Genomic DNA, 18,091 nt, shown 5'->3' on the forward strand with positions numbered 1-18,091 from the left:
GACGTGTACGTGTGGTGTGTACGTGTGGTGTGTACGTGTGGTGTGTACGTGTGGTGTGTACGTGCGACGTGTACGTGTGGTGTGTACGTGTGGTGTGTACGTGTGGCGTGATGACGCAAAGCTACTGAAAATTAAAAAAAAATAAGTAAATTTTAGCGAAATTTTTAGCGCTCAATTTTAATATAATGTAATGTTAATTTTTCAATATTTTACCTTAATAATTCAGGTAAAGCTGCTGCATATATATTTATTAATCAATTATAAATCAATAAAGCAAAGTTCAATTATGTACTGTACAGAGTTTATACCCCGACCTGTTATGCCCGTACGAAACGCCTGCCGGTTTAGGTTTCAGCGGCGTAACCTAATGTAGCTTTTATCTTTTGTTAAATAGCTTTTGTAATAACCTCACTAAATAACATTTCATGATAATTATTTTAATTAAATAACCTGCTGACTCACAAAGACACATGCAACATGAAAATTCTCCAAATTATTATCGTATTATATGTTATTAAATTAATATTATATGTTTTTAAATCAAGTTCTATAAAATAATATATAATTTAATGTGATAATATATATATAAAATTCATTAATAATAAATTAAATTATATATTTATTAATTATTATATATTTATATGTTTATAATAATACTATTGGCACCAATCGATGTGCGCCATATTTATTCATCATGCAATTTATAATTGTTTATCAAATATTTATTCACCAGTATGACTTCAATAATTAAGGTTTACTTTCAAAGATCTAACCTCGAATTAAAAAAACATATGTGGCTTTCAATGGCCTTGCGCCACTTCCAGATATTGTTTTTGTGAGAAATCAAATAAGAAAAATTATTGAAAATGGATTCATTTGACGAAGAAAACTGTTAAAATGGATTTATTTACCGAAGAAAACTGTTAAAATGGATTCATTTGACGAAGAAAACTGTTAAAATGGATTCATTTGACGAAGAAAACTGTTAAAATGGATTTATTTACCGAAGAAAACTGTTAAAATGGATTTATTTAACGAAGAAAATCGTTAAAATGGAATTCATTTGACAAGGGTTAGTCCACACAGAAAAATTGTAGTCCGATAGCATCTATAAAAAAATTTCATTAGCGTTTTTTTGCTCCGTCCAAACTATGCAGCACGTGCGTCGCTGCGCGTCACTTTCTCCTAATCGCACAGATGAACTTGAAGGGAATTCAAAAATTAAATATTCGACCCTTCCATTTCGGATGCATTAATCGCCATCAATGCTATTTTTACTTAAATGTCCGGTAATGAGAATTACAGTCAATTGTTAAATTTGAATACATTGAATGTACTTATTTTTACTTGATATTTATGTTACTTATATATATTTTATCATTTATATTACTATATTATCATTTATATTTTATAGTATCTGACAACTTTTATGTGACTAATTTTAATCCGTGGCTTGAATCTCGTGACATTTAATCCTTTGATTGAGCCAAGTACAATTAATCAGTAAGCGGCAACTAATGACTCTTAATTAACAGCTGGCATCCGGTGACGCTTAATCAGTAGTTGGCAACCGGTGACATAATCCACTACTGGCACATTGCTGACCTTTAATCAGTAGCTGGCAACTGGTAATGTATAATCCGCTAATGGCAACTGTTGACGCCTAATCAGTAGCTGGCAACCGGTGACACATAATCAATTCTTGACAACTGGTGACACCTAATCAGTAGTTGGCAACCGTTGACACCTAATCCACTACTGGCAAGTGGCGACGCTTAATCAGTAGCTGGCAACCGGTAACATATAATCCACTACTTGACAACTGGTGACACCTAATCAGTAGTTGGCAACCGTTGACACCTAATCCACTGCTGGCAACTGGCGACTCTTAATCAGTAACTGGCAACCGGTAACATATAATCCACTACTGGCAACTGGCGACGCTTAATCAACAGTTGGCAGCCGGTGACACATAATCCACAACTGGCAACTAGTGACACCTAATCAGTAGTTGACAACTGTAAAGTAATAAGTTTTCACCGGCAGGGGCGGCCGTCCAAGTCTGGGGGACCTGCGGGGGTCGGGGGGCCCCACTCCCGCGCAGCTCGTTAAGGTAACTCAATAATATTGCTCTGTAGCCTCATTAGTAACTTTTTTTTAATGTTCAGGTTAATGAGTTGCACCAAAGCCTGTGTTTCGTAGTCATAATCACCATTTTCGTAGTCAAGAAAAATAATCGCTATTTATTATTAAAAGTTCGCTGTAACTACATTAGTTCGATATATGAGCGATAAAATCAAGTGAATTTCACTGAAGAAACACTTGAAGGTTTTTCAACGTTGTTATTTATGCGATTTTCGCTAAGAGGTAGGAGAAAAAAAATGTAATGAGCATTCCAAAAATTGTTTAATTTTATTAATTTCTTATTAAATACCATTGATAAAATTTTTATTAAATTAAATTATTATTAAACACTTATTAAATATGATTGATTAAATTATTAATAAATTAAATTATTATTAATAACTTATTGGATATCATTGATTTAATTACTATTAAATAAAATTATTAAATACCATTATTTATATTTTTATTAACTTAAATTATTATTAATCTCTAATTATATAACATTGATTAAATTATTATTACATTAAATTATTAATAATAACTTGTTAATACCATTGTTTAAATCATCAATAACTTATTAAATACCATTGATTAAATTATTATTAAAATAAATTATCATTAATAACTTATTAAATACCATTGATTAAATTATTATTAATATATTATTAAATAACATTCATTATATTAGTATTAAATTTTGTTATTATTAATAACCTAATAAATACCATTAATAACATCCCCCTCCTCCCCCGCCACGGCAGGAGCTCCGGCGCAGCACCCGCAACCTGCCCCCCCAGCTGCGCCTCCCCCCCGACCCCCCCGAATCATCAAACTACGACCTCACGGGGGGGTTCAGGGTGGGGGAGGTGGTGGGGGTGGGGGGACTCCCTCGCCCTGGGGGGGCCAAGACCCCCACCTCCCTACCCCACTTCTCCCCCAACAGTACGTGGCATTTTAATGTATTTTATACTAATTTCTTTTTAATGTATTTTATCTTTTTTATCTTTTTTTATGTATTTTATAATAATTTTTTACCAAATAATCGTAATTAAGGGCTTAATTTAAAAGCCTGATATAGAGTTATAAATCAACAACTAATACTTGTATATTGTCTCTAATTTTATTATTTGGACTAACGATTAATAAATTGGTACCTATTCAAATACGACATTGAACCACGATTTACCACTATTTTCTGTTTTCACTATAACTTTTTTTAACCACTTTTACGATGTTATTATAAATAGTACGAGTGCATTTGTAGTGCATTTGTATAATAAAGAGCTTGAAATAGTTACTAAATTTTTTAATATTTCATGGGACATAAAGTTCGAATATAGGAAATCCTTTATTGTTTTCTCTGCCACAATCCAGTTGCCAAGATGTTAGATTATCGTGACAAGTTTTTTTTTATTAATCGAATCAGAGTAATAATATGCTTCCCGTTATAATTATTTGAATTCCCTATTCAGCGGTGTAAGCTTATAGCTTCTAAGTTAAAAAAAATAGTGAAAGAAATGTCTTTTACAAGCAATTATGTTGTATTAGCGAGTAACAACTACTACATCAACCAAACGGGCGAAACAATCCAAAACAGTCTTTCGAAAATTTCATCCAAAATTTTGGATGAAATTTAGCCTCCTGGTACGATATTAGGTTTAGACAAAGGTTTAAAGACAAAGGGTTAAAACACGGTTTACAATTTGTTCAATTACGACTAAAATAAGAATAATAAAGTTAATTTTCGACGTTAATTGATGACGTATTTCTTTTCACAGCAAAAGACAGTGGATTCGATGAAGGCGTTGCGGTGGAAGACCTCGGGGGTCTGGAGGGACAGGACCTGAAGGGAGGGCGCACGGTGGGCAAGACCACGGGCAGCATGGTGGTGTCTGGGGTCCTTAACCCCATGTCCAACATGTACATCCCAGCCCCACCCAGCCCCCTGCCAGACTACGATGACGAGAGGGTTACGTCAGACGGGGATGAGTCTGACATCCTCAAAGGATCCCAATTCTACGTCGTTGAAACCGGCACTGAAACTCGACAAACGAAAGTTAACTCAAACAAGGGGAAGAAATTCAAAAACGTGGATTCTTCACCAAAGATGACGAAGAAAACTGGGGAAGATACAGGGAAATTAGAAGTAAAGGCTCACGATGCGAAACCGATTGGCGGTGACAAGCAAGGTCATGACACTGGGTCGAAATCGCAGCAGGTTTCAACACCAAGTGCTGGTTTGGGATCAACTCATTCAGCTGCAAACGGAAAAATCTCCCCAAAATCTGGCAGTCCTTTAGAGAAAATGATAAGCCAGTTCCACGAGAGCCTTCCGCCTCTTAGTTCTCTAAACGACGCCCATTTTTCCGATGATTCTCTGGAAGATTCCATGGCTGACGAAACATCAACGACTTTCACTTCCCGGCCGTCAACCATCGACCCGAAAAATTTCTGGGACGACTCAGTTGGTAGCTGCACTGCCAACGATTCCTCAACATCCTTCGACTACATACAAGGGGGATACGAACGAGCTACCCCAAAACGCTTCAATAAGAAGCTACCTCGAACCCAGTCCCAAAACGAGACAGGCAAGACTAACGAAAATAGTTCAAAAAACCAAAAGTTTCCTTCAACAGAAACCAGCATGATCAAAAGAACCAGCGGTTCGAGTTCTAACCTTTCCACTGCCGATCCATCGGGTGCTAAGAGTTCAAATGCTTCAACCGGGGATCAGTCGTCGGTGAAGTCTGTGTTGAATAGGAGGTTCTCAAATAATGAAAGCCACGTGTCCAAACCACAGAGCAACAGCGTTTCACACATGGACGCGAGTGGTAACGCCACTGGCGGCTCATCCACAGTGTCAAGTGACAGCGCTAAGTTTGATACAATAAAAAACATGTTGAAAGAAGGGCTCATCCAGGGGCTGGACGATGAACCTCCGGATTTTGTTCCCCCACCTCCATTTCTTCACTTTGGAAACAGGAGGAGGTCTAGTGAAAGAGATGATGCACATTCCCCTGAGGAAGGAAAATGGAGACGATCGCAAAGCCCGGAGAACGAAGTGCAACCAACTTTTTCGTCGACCCAAAATTCCAAACGAGGGAACACACCTCCAAAGTCGAATATAAATTCCAGTTCTCCCAAACCTGAGAACAATTTCGTATCAAGTAATCAAGACGTGATGAAATCCAAGAAGAAAACTCCTTTAATTGAGAGGTCTGTTCCTCAAGAAGCAAAACGGGCAAGCTCTAAATCAACGAGCCGCAAAAACGAAGAAAAATCTCGTGGTTCTCCTCCAGGAGAGCTGAAGTTTGACCACCAAGTAGATTATCGAACCTCCCATTCGACCAGAGACTCATCGCCCCCTCTACCTCCTCCGCGAGAATCTTCACTGCCAAATCGAGGATCAAAACGTGACTCAACCAATTCGAGTTGGCTTCATGGTCCTCGATTGCCTTCACTGAAAGGCAAAAAATCTAACGGCCGTTCCCCGTCTCGGTCGCCATCGCGGAAATCAAAAAACAGTGGATCCCGAACTTCTCTAACTGAACCTCAACCAGAAATGCTGGAAGTTTCCATTTACTCAAAAAGTCCTAACGACGGCACTAAAGTTACTCATCTCGACGATTCTGCGGGCGGAGGTCGCATGTCAAATGAATTCGGCGATGAAGATGCTTTGTCTAGGCAAAACTCCCAAGAAAACACAAACAAAACCGAGGCAATGAGAAAACGATCGGGAAGTCAGCCCATAGTGACCAGTAAAACGGAGAAAATTTACGACCTACGCAGAAACAGACATACAGAGAATGGGATTGACAAACAAATTCAGAAGTTCAATAAGCCAGTCAGTAGACAATCCAGTGAACGATTCCGTGAGCCTCCAACTTCAGTTGTGAAGAAACAAAACAGAAACTCAATAGCTGTTGATGATCTTTCTTTTTCCGAAAATACTCTATCTTCTATGGGGCCCTTGAGCAGACTCGACGAGAGCACCAAAACTCCGGCCAACCATTCCCGAACTCCCAGATTTTACGGTAAACAGGATCCGGGCAGTCGACTAAATCGTGGATCAAAAACCGACAAAAAGTTTGGGGAATCTCAAAATTCGTCTTCCGCTCAAATGGAAAACCGAAGACGGAACGCGTCGCCTACCAAGCGAAAACAACCGCCCCCGCCTCCACCCACGAACCTTAATGAAAATCTTCAAATCACCAGCAGTATTCCCAATAATAAATCCCTCAGTAAACACCACGTCTCCTCCAGCAAGCCCAACGATTCCCCCAGCAAACCCCACGAGTCCAACCCCGTCTCAACCCTGCCAAGCCCCATGCCCCACAATGACCACGAAGGCGCTGCTCAGGACCTTCGTCGAGTTTCGTCTTTGGTGACCAACAAGAAAGGTTAGAAATCATACTCGAACCTCTAACTTTTAATATGACGAGAACTTCATTAATTAAATATCATCAGAATAAATTTACTCGCTGGTGTGCAAAACTAATTTTTGTTTATTATTTTATATCGTCCGTTTTATATGAATTATAATAATTATTAGTGCAAACAGCATGACTGTATAACTTTAAAGGTAAATCGGAAATAAATATGAAACTGTGGCGGTGTGTGTGTGTGTGAAACTGGTGGCTACACCCGGGTAACTGTCACCGCCATCAAGAAAACTAGAACGCGCAAATGCGCTTTGTCTTAGGATTTTAAGGAATTTTCACTGTTCCCTTTACCACGTTTTACTGGCACCAATTAAACTTGTTTAAGCATGGGGCTTCATGGACCAGTTTCCAGTGCTCACACCGTAGAAATATAGATTAGGATTTTAACTGATATGTCCATTGTCACTACCTCAGCCCTGTGCCTCAAGTTAGTAGGTATATCATACACCATTGTCCGCATTCGGAACCATGTGAGTCGGAATCTTGAAGGCTGGAATCTCAGCTATTCTCTCTTGTCATGTCCCCTAAATTGTTCACACGTGAAATTTGACATTATTAGGTGTAGAATATTGTACTTGTGTAGAAAGTTTGTGTTTGTTATTTATGTTTACAAAATAGAAGTAAAGGAAAGAAGCTCTCGTGTACCTCCTATTTCAAAACTTCGTTATCTGCCCGAATGAACGTTAACAATGAACGGCTCACTCGGAACAGAAACACCTAATGCCATTCCAACCCAAATTTGTATTTATTTTGTCAAATTTAATATTTTATCTTATTTGTATCTATTTTCATTCATATAATAATACACCCCCCAGGCGCGGCGCCCCCCGTCCCCAAAGTGCGCACTGCCTTCCCCGCTCCCCCCCGTGAGTCGGGGAATTAATTTATGAAGAAATTACTAATTAATAACAGATAAAAATTAATACTCATAATGATTCGTTTAATTTTATTATCAGAATTTATTGTCAATACCGAAACCGTATCAAAATATTCATAAATGATATATTAATAATTATAAATATTCATTGGCGTGAAAACAAGTATTTCTATTACTTTGTAAATATTATTTTATATATTTTTCTATTATTTTGTATTTCGACGTGGACAAGTATTTGTATTAATTACCTAAGATTATTGATTAGGCTTGAAATTATATTTATAAATCTATCTCCTAGAATTGAGTAGCAAAACAGAAATGATTTCTAATTTTCCCTCGCAGACCCGCCGGTCCCGCAGGCTGGCGCCGGGCCGGTCTTCATGCCAGCAGGTAAAACTGGCACCGGAGACCGAAATAATCGATCACTCCAGATTATCACAACATTTTTATCGATTAAAACTGATATGATCATCCTTAATTGCCACATTTTGTCCCTCACATTACCCTCACATTACCCTCACATTACCCTCAAATTACCCTCACATTACCCTCACATTACCCTCACATTACCCTCACATTACCCTCACATTACCCTCANGCTTGATATACATTGTGTGCCACACACCCATGCTTGATATACATTGTGTGCCACACACCCATGCTTGATATACATTGTGTGCCACACACCCATGCTTGATATACATTGTGTGCCACACACCCATGCTTGATATACATTGTGTGCCACACACCCATGCTTGATATACATTGTGTGCCACACACCCATGCTTGATATACATTGTGTGCCACACACCCATGCTTGATATACATTGTGTGCCACACACCCATGCTTGATATACATTGTGTGCCACACACCCATGCTTGATATACATTGTGTGCCACACACCCATGCTTGATATACATTGTGTGCCACACACCCATGCTTGATATACATTGTGTGCCACACACCCATGCTTGATATACATTGTGTGCCACACACCCATGCTTGATATACATTGTGTGCCACACACCCATGCTTGATATACATTGTGTGCCACACACCCATGCTTGATATACATTGTGTGCCACACACCCATGCTTGATATACATTGTGTGCCACACACCCATGCTTGATATACATTGTGTGCCACACACCCATGCTTGATATACATTGTGTGCCACACACCCATGCTTGATATACATTGTGTGCCACACACCCATGCTTGATATACATTGTGTGCCACACACCCATGCTTGATATACATTGTGTGCCACACACCCATGCTTGATATACATTGTGTGCCACACACCCATGCTTGATATACATTGTGTGCCACACACCCATGCTTGATATACATTGTGTGCCACACACCCATGCTTGATATACATTGTGTGCCACACACCCATGCTTGATATACATTGTGTGCCACACACCCATGCTTGATATACATTGTGTGCCACACACCCATGCTTGATATACATTGTGTGCCACACACCCATGATTGATATACATTGTGCGACACAGCCGTTGTTTATTCATTGTAAAATTATTAATTTTACCAGATTTTACAAAATATATTTTAAATATTGCAAAATGTCCTAAGATATCATTAAATTTTTCTGTGAGCAATAGTGACTTTATATGAAAAAAAACATGACTCAGGAAACTAGGCAAGATTGGAGGCAGCTTCAAAAAGTTTAGATTTATAAAATTCGCAGCTGGATTTTCAAAATTGCGACCGACTTTAAAAACTGAATTGAAAAATCACTACTGGATCTATTTAATGGAAAACTGTTGATACTTTACTGGTATTTTAGTGTAGATATCCTACGGTTTAAATAGGGAAACTTTAGAATATCTTCTTGCTCATTACTCTTTGCGGGATATAAGCTAAGTTTAATGCGAATAATTGTATGATAGAAAACTGAGTTCTTCTATTTAGCAGCAACCGAGAGTTGTACATTTGAAGAGGTGCATAATGCTTCATATTTAATACAAGCTTTAAGCCTCTTTTATTACTTATCCCCATATTGAGAACATGAACTCCGGACAGACCTGATGAACTCGGCCTTAGAGTTTACTGAACAGATTGGTAATATTCACGGGTCGTTCAAACGGGTATCCATGATGCCTGTCGTGCTGAGTTGCCGTAGTTTAGGCCTGCAAAACTCTAACCTATATTTTGAGATAAATGGGTAATTTTCCTTTGACAATGCTCCCAATGAAAGTTAATGCATTCGATTTTATAAATATAATTGCGTCCAAATTTAATGAGTTGGTTTTTGAGAATTATATCCTAAATAACCATTTCAAACGATAGAAGTATCGACGACACTCTCACTATGCAGGCGCTACTCGTAATAGAATTATACAGCAGGGTGTTCACAGATGAGGACTTGAACAGTATTCCAGATATTGAGGAGCGCCCAGTCGGCTCGAAGTTAACATGTTTTGAAATACACGAAGAGTAGCTTCTTCAAACTATCGCCAGTCATGAAAAGATCCGGTCAAATGACACGAGTTTAGATCTGTGAACAAGGCACGAAATGGAAAAGAATCGGCGACAGGCCACATCAGGCCTACACTTCAGAGCCGACATCACTATGTTATGTTATGTTATGTTATTTCAATGAATGCATGGAATGCATGGCCGACACTTCTATTCAATTATATTCTATGGATTAATCTTTCACAGCATTTGAAGATGCTTTTTGAATTTAGCAAGGTGATGGGCGGTCGAGAATCATCGATAGGCCAACATGGCTAAATCAGAGCTTACTCCACTGAATTATTATAAAACTGTCATCTAAAATGAACATCGTACCTTGAACTATGATCAGCGCGGAGAGTGAAAGGAATGAATAGCATAAGGTTCCCAGAATTGTCCTTTCATTTAAATATATTTATTTTTATTGCGTCTTGGTTTGCAGAGGTTATTTTCGGAAATATTTATATATCAGTTTACGAAACAAGCGACAACGTTCACGCTACGGAAGCGGTACTCATATTAAAACTGATAGAAAATCTTACGTGGAAATTGGATTACATCGATTGTCAGCATCGTTCATGCTCCGTGGACACTAATGACGGAACGGACGCCTGTGATTGTCTTCATATTTTCATATCCATTGTTGAAGTTCCGAGATGATGGAATATCACAGTTGGCCTTCAACATTTTCTATGAAAGAAAACGTAATTTCAGGGCTGGTTCATCGAAACAAATCTTTTCAGCGTCATAGGATTATCTTGCATCTGGTGAGCCTTGTTACTTGAGAATTTATGAAGCTCTTAATTTCATCATAATTTACACGAGGTGAAGGTTCATTGAGTAAAATTTCTACATAACTTATAGATAAAGTGTGTATTTTCGATCCTCGTATGATAATGCAATTCAACGGATCTATTTGAGGACGACGGAAATTTATACATGATGATTCAGAGACGAATGCCAACCCGGTGTAAAGTATAAGTAATTAGATACTTTGAAAAATTCTACAGTAAATAAGGAGTGTTTTCCGATTTTAATTAAAGGAAAAAAAGTGATAGGCATAAAATATGCGTGCTACTCCAACGCGAGTCATATGGATAATTCGATATTATGATTTTACTGAGTTACCCTTCCAAAAACTTGCATCAGTTATGTAATATTTCTCAGCTTTTTCTAAATGACTGCTCATGTTTTGTAATATTGTCACATGACAACGAAACGTGTGATGATAATCACTGAAGAATTTATGTGAAATTTTGTAACTCATGTTTTTTAACTATATTTTATAACATTCATACAAAAATTTTCGCAATTTTGATGCCCTAATCACTCCAATCTCTTGAGTTGATTTTTTTTCCGAACGTCTAAAAAAATTTTAGAAGTTGAAAAACTTCATAAGTTGAGAAAGCGTGTAAGAATGTATCTTAGTTGGTATATAGCCGACTAGAGTATACCTAGGAAATAGCTCGATGCAAACAAAAGTAAAAACTTCACTGTCATTGAAGACTATTCTTCGCTACAATTATAACTATTAAATCATTTCTAATATGAGTACCGCCTGCATAGCGTGATGTGGACGACAGTTGTACCATTGGACTTGGCAAATTGAAATTGAATTTTCGCAAACCAAATCAGCAAATCCAGTCACAAATACAAACTACAATAAAATTAATGAACTCTAACTTGGAGACGGATGGATTTCCGTCTCGTTATCATAGCTCAGAGCAGAAAGTGGTTTCGAAACCAGCAAGCATGAAGGCATGAGGGGACTGAAAATATCTAGAAAGAAAACTAAAATAGAGAATAATAAGAATAATAACTTTAGTAGTTTTCTTGATACCTCCGATGTTTGGTATCTTAACGTAACATAGCGAAGTCGGCGCTGAGGAGTAGGCTGATGTGGCCTGTCGCCGATTTTTACTGTTCGTGCCTTGTTCACAGAAGATCTAAAATCGTGTCATTTAACCGGATCTTTTCATGACTGACGATAATTTGAAGTAGCTACTATATAGACTTCCACCGGGTTCGATAAGGAGCTAAGCATTTCAAATCTGAACATATATTTTTCCATAGCTTTATCTAGTCTGTTCTTGAACGCGTTCATACTCGGAGCGCCAATGACGTAATCGGGGAGGCTATTCCACATAACATAACATAACATAGTGATGTCGGCGCTGAAGTGTAGGCCTGATGTGGCCTGTCGCCGATTCTTTTCCATTTCGTGCCTTGTTCATAGATCTAAAATCGTGTCATTTGACCGGATCTTTTCATGACCGACGATAGTTTGAAGTAGCTACTAGACTTCCACCGGGTTCGATAAGGAGCTATAGGCATTTCAAATCTGAACATATATTTTTCCATAGCTTTATCTAGTCTGTTCTTGAACGCGTTCATACTTGGAGCGCCAACGATGTCATCGAGGAGGCTGTTCCACATGTCGGTGATTCGAAGCGAGAAGAAATTTTGTCGCGTGGAGAAGTTGCAGCGCAGTTTTTTTAGCTTATAGCCGTGGCCCCTGGTGTTGGTTCTTGTTTCAAATTCTAGTAACCCTTCAGGGACCTTGTATAGACCATGAGTATACTTGTATACTTCAATGAGGTCACCACGGAGACGTCGATAACTTAGGCTTGGAAGCTTCATAATCTTCAATCTTTCTTCATAGGACTTGCCCTTCAAGCCTGAAATTATCCTTGTTGCACGTCTTTGCACATTCTCTGTTAAATTTTTGTCCTTTTCAAATCTCGGTGACCACACAACGTTTCCAAACTCTAGATTCGGGCGCACGACAGCAACAAACAACTGCTTCATCGCTTCTGCATCTAGGAACTCGTATGAGCGTCTGATAAGTCCAAGAAGTTTGTTGGATGTGTTAGCTTGCGTTTCAATATGCTTAGAAAATTTCAGCTCCTTGTCGACATAAACTCCGAGATCTTTTTCCACACTAGACTTTTCAATCATTACTCTCTCGTTGCAACCATGTCTTCTCATACTGTAATCTTGCTGTTCAATGTTCTTCCCGAGGGGAAGTACTTTACACTTGTCAGCATTAAACCGCAGCTGCCACGTATCAGCCCAGTTAACTAAACTGTCAAGATCATCTTGCAATTGCGCTTTATTGGACGCATCCTTCACTGTATTATAAACTTTTGTGTCGGCGGCATATACATGGAGCACACGCTGGACACTACTTCAGGCAGATCGTTTATAAAAGCAACAAACAAAATAGGCCCAAGAACGCTTCCTTGTGGCACGCCACTGCGCACTGATGCCCAGTCTGACACGGTTTCGTTAATACTGACACGTTGTCGTCTACCTGCTAGAAAATCTCTAATCCATTGGAGTACTTGTATCCTTCCTGTGTCAGTAAAGGATTTCAAGGAATGGTTTAAGTACGGGCTCACAGCAAACTTCAAGCATATGTGGCAGGCGTATGACAGTCACGGTCCAGTCTAATATACTTTAATGCATTTCCATATAAGCTTTCACAACATGGGCAGGGAAGAGGCCTTGCACGGCTAGTGTGAATGCTTCTTTATAAATGCACTAAAGTGACTAAACAATATTAGACTGGACCGTGACTGGCATATGTCTGGCACGTGCCCGGCAGTATGGTGTTGTAAGGGATCCGCCTCAGTTTCTCAGTTGCTCATCTCCTTCGGGTAATGACAGTTCGCTTGATCCTTAAGTGCGTACAATATATTTAACAAACTTGGGTCACGATTCAGACTCCTGGCGAGAAATAACAAAACAAAAATGAGGGAAAGATAACCCGAATCGGATCACTAAAATATATACACGATAATATACACTGATCAATATATACAATACCTTACTAGAATATATGTACACTGAATAAATGACAGACCGGATGACAAACAGAGTATTAACAAATGATAACAAACACGACACACTTACACACCTTGCCAGTGTGGGTACTGGGCCAGTAATGGTCATTAGTAAAACCTATTCTCCGGATGTAGGCTTCGGATATCTCTAGATTAAAATCACATGTAAAATGAATGCGTAAATAAATGAGCAAAATTAGCAAGAAAATTAATGACGTACGAATGCTTACCGCTACAGTGTGAACCCGACCTTACAGGCGAAAAGTAATCGGCATCGGTCATGAACTTTACCAGTTGACGGTATCAATTTTTTGACTATTATTAGCAAAAATTTGTCTACGATATAAAGAGGGAAGGAGACGTGACCATGCCTCGGCTCTCGTCTCTTCCAATGCAGCGCGATCAAGAATGAGGCCGACGGCCTCCGCGCCAACCTCAGCTATGATTACAATTGGAGACAAACTCACTTGCCTTCAGGCGTGCGGGCTAACGGGGCATTAACACGCCTACACACCGTTTATTGAAGAAATAATTTGATAATTTATCAAATAATTATGCAGTGGCGGCATCATTCATTAGGCCATGCAGGCCTATCGCCGATGCTTGACCACTCGACCACCTTGCCAATTACAATCATAACTGTCACAACTAGTTGCAAGTTTCGAACCTCCAACTCGCTGCTCCATGTTCTAATCCACTACAGGGGAACCAAATAAGACTGGCATATTTTGAAAGAAAAATAGGACACATTTAGAAATAGGCCCGAAAAGATAACCTTATCCCACTGTACTGCACTTAAATTGGACGAAATAACATTATGTATAACTAACAAGACAAAAATTGACCGACACTTTGGTCCTCCTTTTTTCAGCGCGTCTTAGGGGTGCTTGAAATAAGTCGAATATTCGCCAGCTCATCCCGGCCCCGCTGGCGGAGTTATAACTCGACAGTCCGAGGAGGAGGAGGGGAGCGGCGACAGCATTTGAATCCATGAGAAACGCTGCACATTTGATGGCCTGAAAAAATTCTGCAGTTATTGCTTTGCTCGCTTGATTGTAAAGGGCATGACAATTATCGAGATGACAATACTAGTTTTGTGATATAATAATGCTTTCTTACAAACAATGAAATATCGTACAGAAAATGCGTATAATGCTTCTATGAGTAAATTGACTTCTTGAGTTGACACTTGGGTTTATTCACTGGTGACCCAGCCATCGCTGCCACACGTCTTTCTCCACGCCGAGTAATGCTGGTGCGCTGGCTTGAGCTACGTACGGTTAAGATAACCTGATTGCAGCGGCGAGTTGCAGGTTTGAAAACAGCTACTAGTTGGGAAAATTCTAGTCTCATTTAGCAAGGTGGCAGTCGGTTAAAAATTAACAATTGACCAACAATTCCTAATCAAAGCTGAAACTGCTGCATTATTATAAAATTATCATAAAAATACAATCGCTTAGAACTTGAGCAATGAGCATCGTCTAGAATTACAATAATGGAAAGCATTAGGTTCCCAGTAGGAGGTAATTAATTGAGCTATTGTTTATATGCGTCTGTTTGAATTAGCTGAGCTGATTTGCGAAAATTAAAAAAATTTACCACCATCTACCTCCTTCACACTATGCAGGTGGCACTGATAGTGATCTAATTAATGGATTAAATAGCCTTTCTCAACTATTGAATTGAAGCGATGGCCACATCGTTTATGTTTAAATGACAGAAGGATGATCAAAATCATAAGACACCTCAATGCTCATCGACGAGCCTTTGCACTGAGCACGCAGTATACCAGCTTCGGCTTATTGAAGTTTTTCAACTTCCAAAATTTATATAGCGAGTATACGCTCCCAATTCCAGGCCTAGTAATGAGTTTGAAAGATGGATACCCCCACTTAATTTAGTCCCCATTTTTTCAGAAGATTGAAATATAATGATAAAATTAACAATAAAGAAGCATCAAAATGATACATTTTGAAATAAGGTGATGACCTAATCAATTTTCAAACGAAACGATGAAATGCAGGTTATGATTTTATCGTATTTTCAGAAACAAAAATATTGATTATCCACATTTTTGAATGGGTGACTAAAGGAAACGACTGAGACAGAGACTGAGTCGGAGACTGAGATCTCAATCTATTTATCATTCATGAGCAGCAGAAATAATTCGGAATAAACTTATTCACTTGACTGAATCTAAGTTGGCAACTCAGCCATTGAAAAATTTATAAGGAAGGCCTGGCGTTACTAATCAGGGAGGTCTGCACCGCCCGCAATTGACGGGGTCAAGGGAATATGGACCCATGAATATATTCTCGTTCATTAATGAATTATTTCATAGCATGGGAAGAAATTGACCGTAGTTCTGTAATATAATGTAATATATAATGATTTAATAGTACTGTGATATAGTGCCATGATCTCTGTTCTATGGAACAAAAATATAGTTCTTTGTGCTGGAGTATGTTGCCAGAGCGTTCAATTTAAATGCAACCATGAAATTTTTTAGCATCGCATGAATTCCAAAAAAAAAACAATTGCCCTAGCATTTTTCAGAATTGATTGAAGAGGATAAAAAAGTTATATAATTGCTTTCTGACTTGGGCTATCACAATGAAATGAATACATATGGTGAATTACGTTGTGAGTTATAGAAAATTGTCATATTGCAGTCAGCCTTCAAATTTTTCTCAGAAAACGAATTTGCAGCCAGACTCAGTAAAATCACATCTTTGATTGCTCACATATATGCCATCCTCTAAATAAACCTCATATATCGCAATCCTTTTGCAATACCATCTCTGCATATATGCTATTTCTTTGCAACAGTTTCACAAAACGGTCAAAGCGATCAAATAAAATGAATATAGAAATTTTTTTAACAATAATGTGGGGATTGACAACCTACTTGAAGATAAGACGAGCAAGCCTCCAAGCTACAAATGTTTACAAACAAGAAGCATGGGCCAAGTAATGAAAATAAAGAAATACTTTCCCGTTAAACAAATTATTGCGGAGAATTTCGCTGATTTATTGGGAAATGGCGCCATTTGCATCAGAGCCGTGCGGTTGAATAAGGGCAATGAAAAAATAAAAGTCATATCACTTCAATGAAAGTCGCAAGTGACTCAACGTTCACCCGATTAGCCTGGTATTTAGCCATGTTTATTGAAAACTTAATAAGCTATTTATATTATCGTAGAATATCCGAGGAAAGAATGTCATAAGAAAAGATTTCAACAAAACGTATTGAATAAATTTTTATTGTGAAATTTCGAACATAACAAAATTCAGTTGATCTAAATGAGACCGGAGAAAATTTTATAAATAATGATTCGGTATTCACATGCTATCTTGATATAAACTGTAAGTAAATAGCTAATATCACTACATCAGCATTAACTAAGCAGTGTCTTTTTGCATTAAAACGAAAATACAGACAAGTAGTTACTCTGGCGAGGAATAATGATAAATGTGCGCTCATCCGGTGGGAATGAATCGACTGCAAACAGTCGCAGGTAGCTGGGATCGAACCAACCCGCACCTATCTGTTCCAATCCTGATACTCTGAACTGAAACCACTGGGATGAAGAGATTTCTCGTTATCCTCCTCCTGCCATAATCAAGCAGCGTCCTACAGATCAGAGCTATACGTGTTTATTATTCATGACGGAAAGCAAGCCTACATAGGCCCAGCAATTTTTATAGTTAGAAAATAATAAACTTTGCCGAACGAATGACTGTTGAGAATACTTGGGATGTTTGTAAAAATTTGCGAGGCCGTCTGGGAAATCGGAAAAGTCACCCGTCGATGAGCCAAACCGCCCGTGCCCTTGAACCCGTAGCCTCCATACAGAATTTCACCCGCGCTGGCCGGGGTCGCAGCGCTAGGAAGATTTCACCTGCACCTATCAAACGAAACGTGAGTCTACGGCAATAATTCAGACATGCATGCCAATCATCAAATGAAATTCAGGGTATCGACATGAGGACGGAGGAAATTCTATACATAATTCGGAGACAAATATAATAATCATGTAAGCCCTGAGTTATTAGTTATTCTTATCATGTTGACAATAACTTGAATTTGTTTTTGCCTTACGTTATAATGAAAAATAGAAGAAAGGTGTGCTTCTACTTGGATTTTGACGAATCTGCGGCGACAATATTTTTGTGACGACAATATTTTTGTGGCGACAATATTTTGGTTAAGTCACCCAATGAAGAGTTGCAAGTAAAAAATCATTAATTATCAATATTTCATCATGATGCTCCAAAAATTTTTCCTCCAACAGAAAGCTACGTAGAGCATGT

At 38.5% G+C, this 18,091-nt stretch overlaps 1 protein-coding gene across 1 annotated transcript in view; it reads left to right on the top strand.

The window, feature by feature from the left end:
• The window catches only part of LOC108680049, a 24,764-nt gene extending 10,001 nt beyond the window's left edge, over positions 1 to 14,763 (top strand). The window contains exons 3-8 of the mRNA XM_047881815.1: positions 2,047 to 2,113; positions 2,889 to 3,069; positions 3,906 to 6,527; positions 7,385 to 7,435; positions 7,789 to 7,836; positions 14,690 to 14,763. Coding sequence (XP_047737771.1) covers positions 2,047 to 2,113; positions 2,889 to 3,069; positions 3,906 to 6,527; positions 7,385 to 7,435; positions 7,789 to 7,836; positions 14,690 to 14,763 — 3,043 coding nt within the window. The remainder of the gene's footprint in view (positions 1 to 2,046; positions 2,114 to 2,888; positions 3,070 to 3,905; positions 6,528 to 7,384; positions 7,436 to 7,788; positions 7,837 to 14,689) is intronic.
• The last annotated feature ends 3,328 nt before the right edge of the window (positions 14,764 to 18,091 follow it).

This window comes from Hyalella azteca, unplaced genomic scaffold, assembly GCF_000764305.2.
Source record: "Hyalella azteca isolate HAZT.00-mixed unplaced genomic scaffold, Hazt_2.0.2 contig8873, whole genome shotgun sequence".
Taxonomy (NCBI): domain Eukaryota; kingdom Metazoa; phylum Arthropoda; class Malacostraca; order Amphipoda; family Hyalellidae; genus Hyalella; species Hyalella azteca.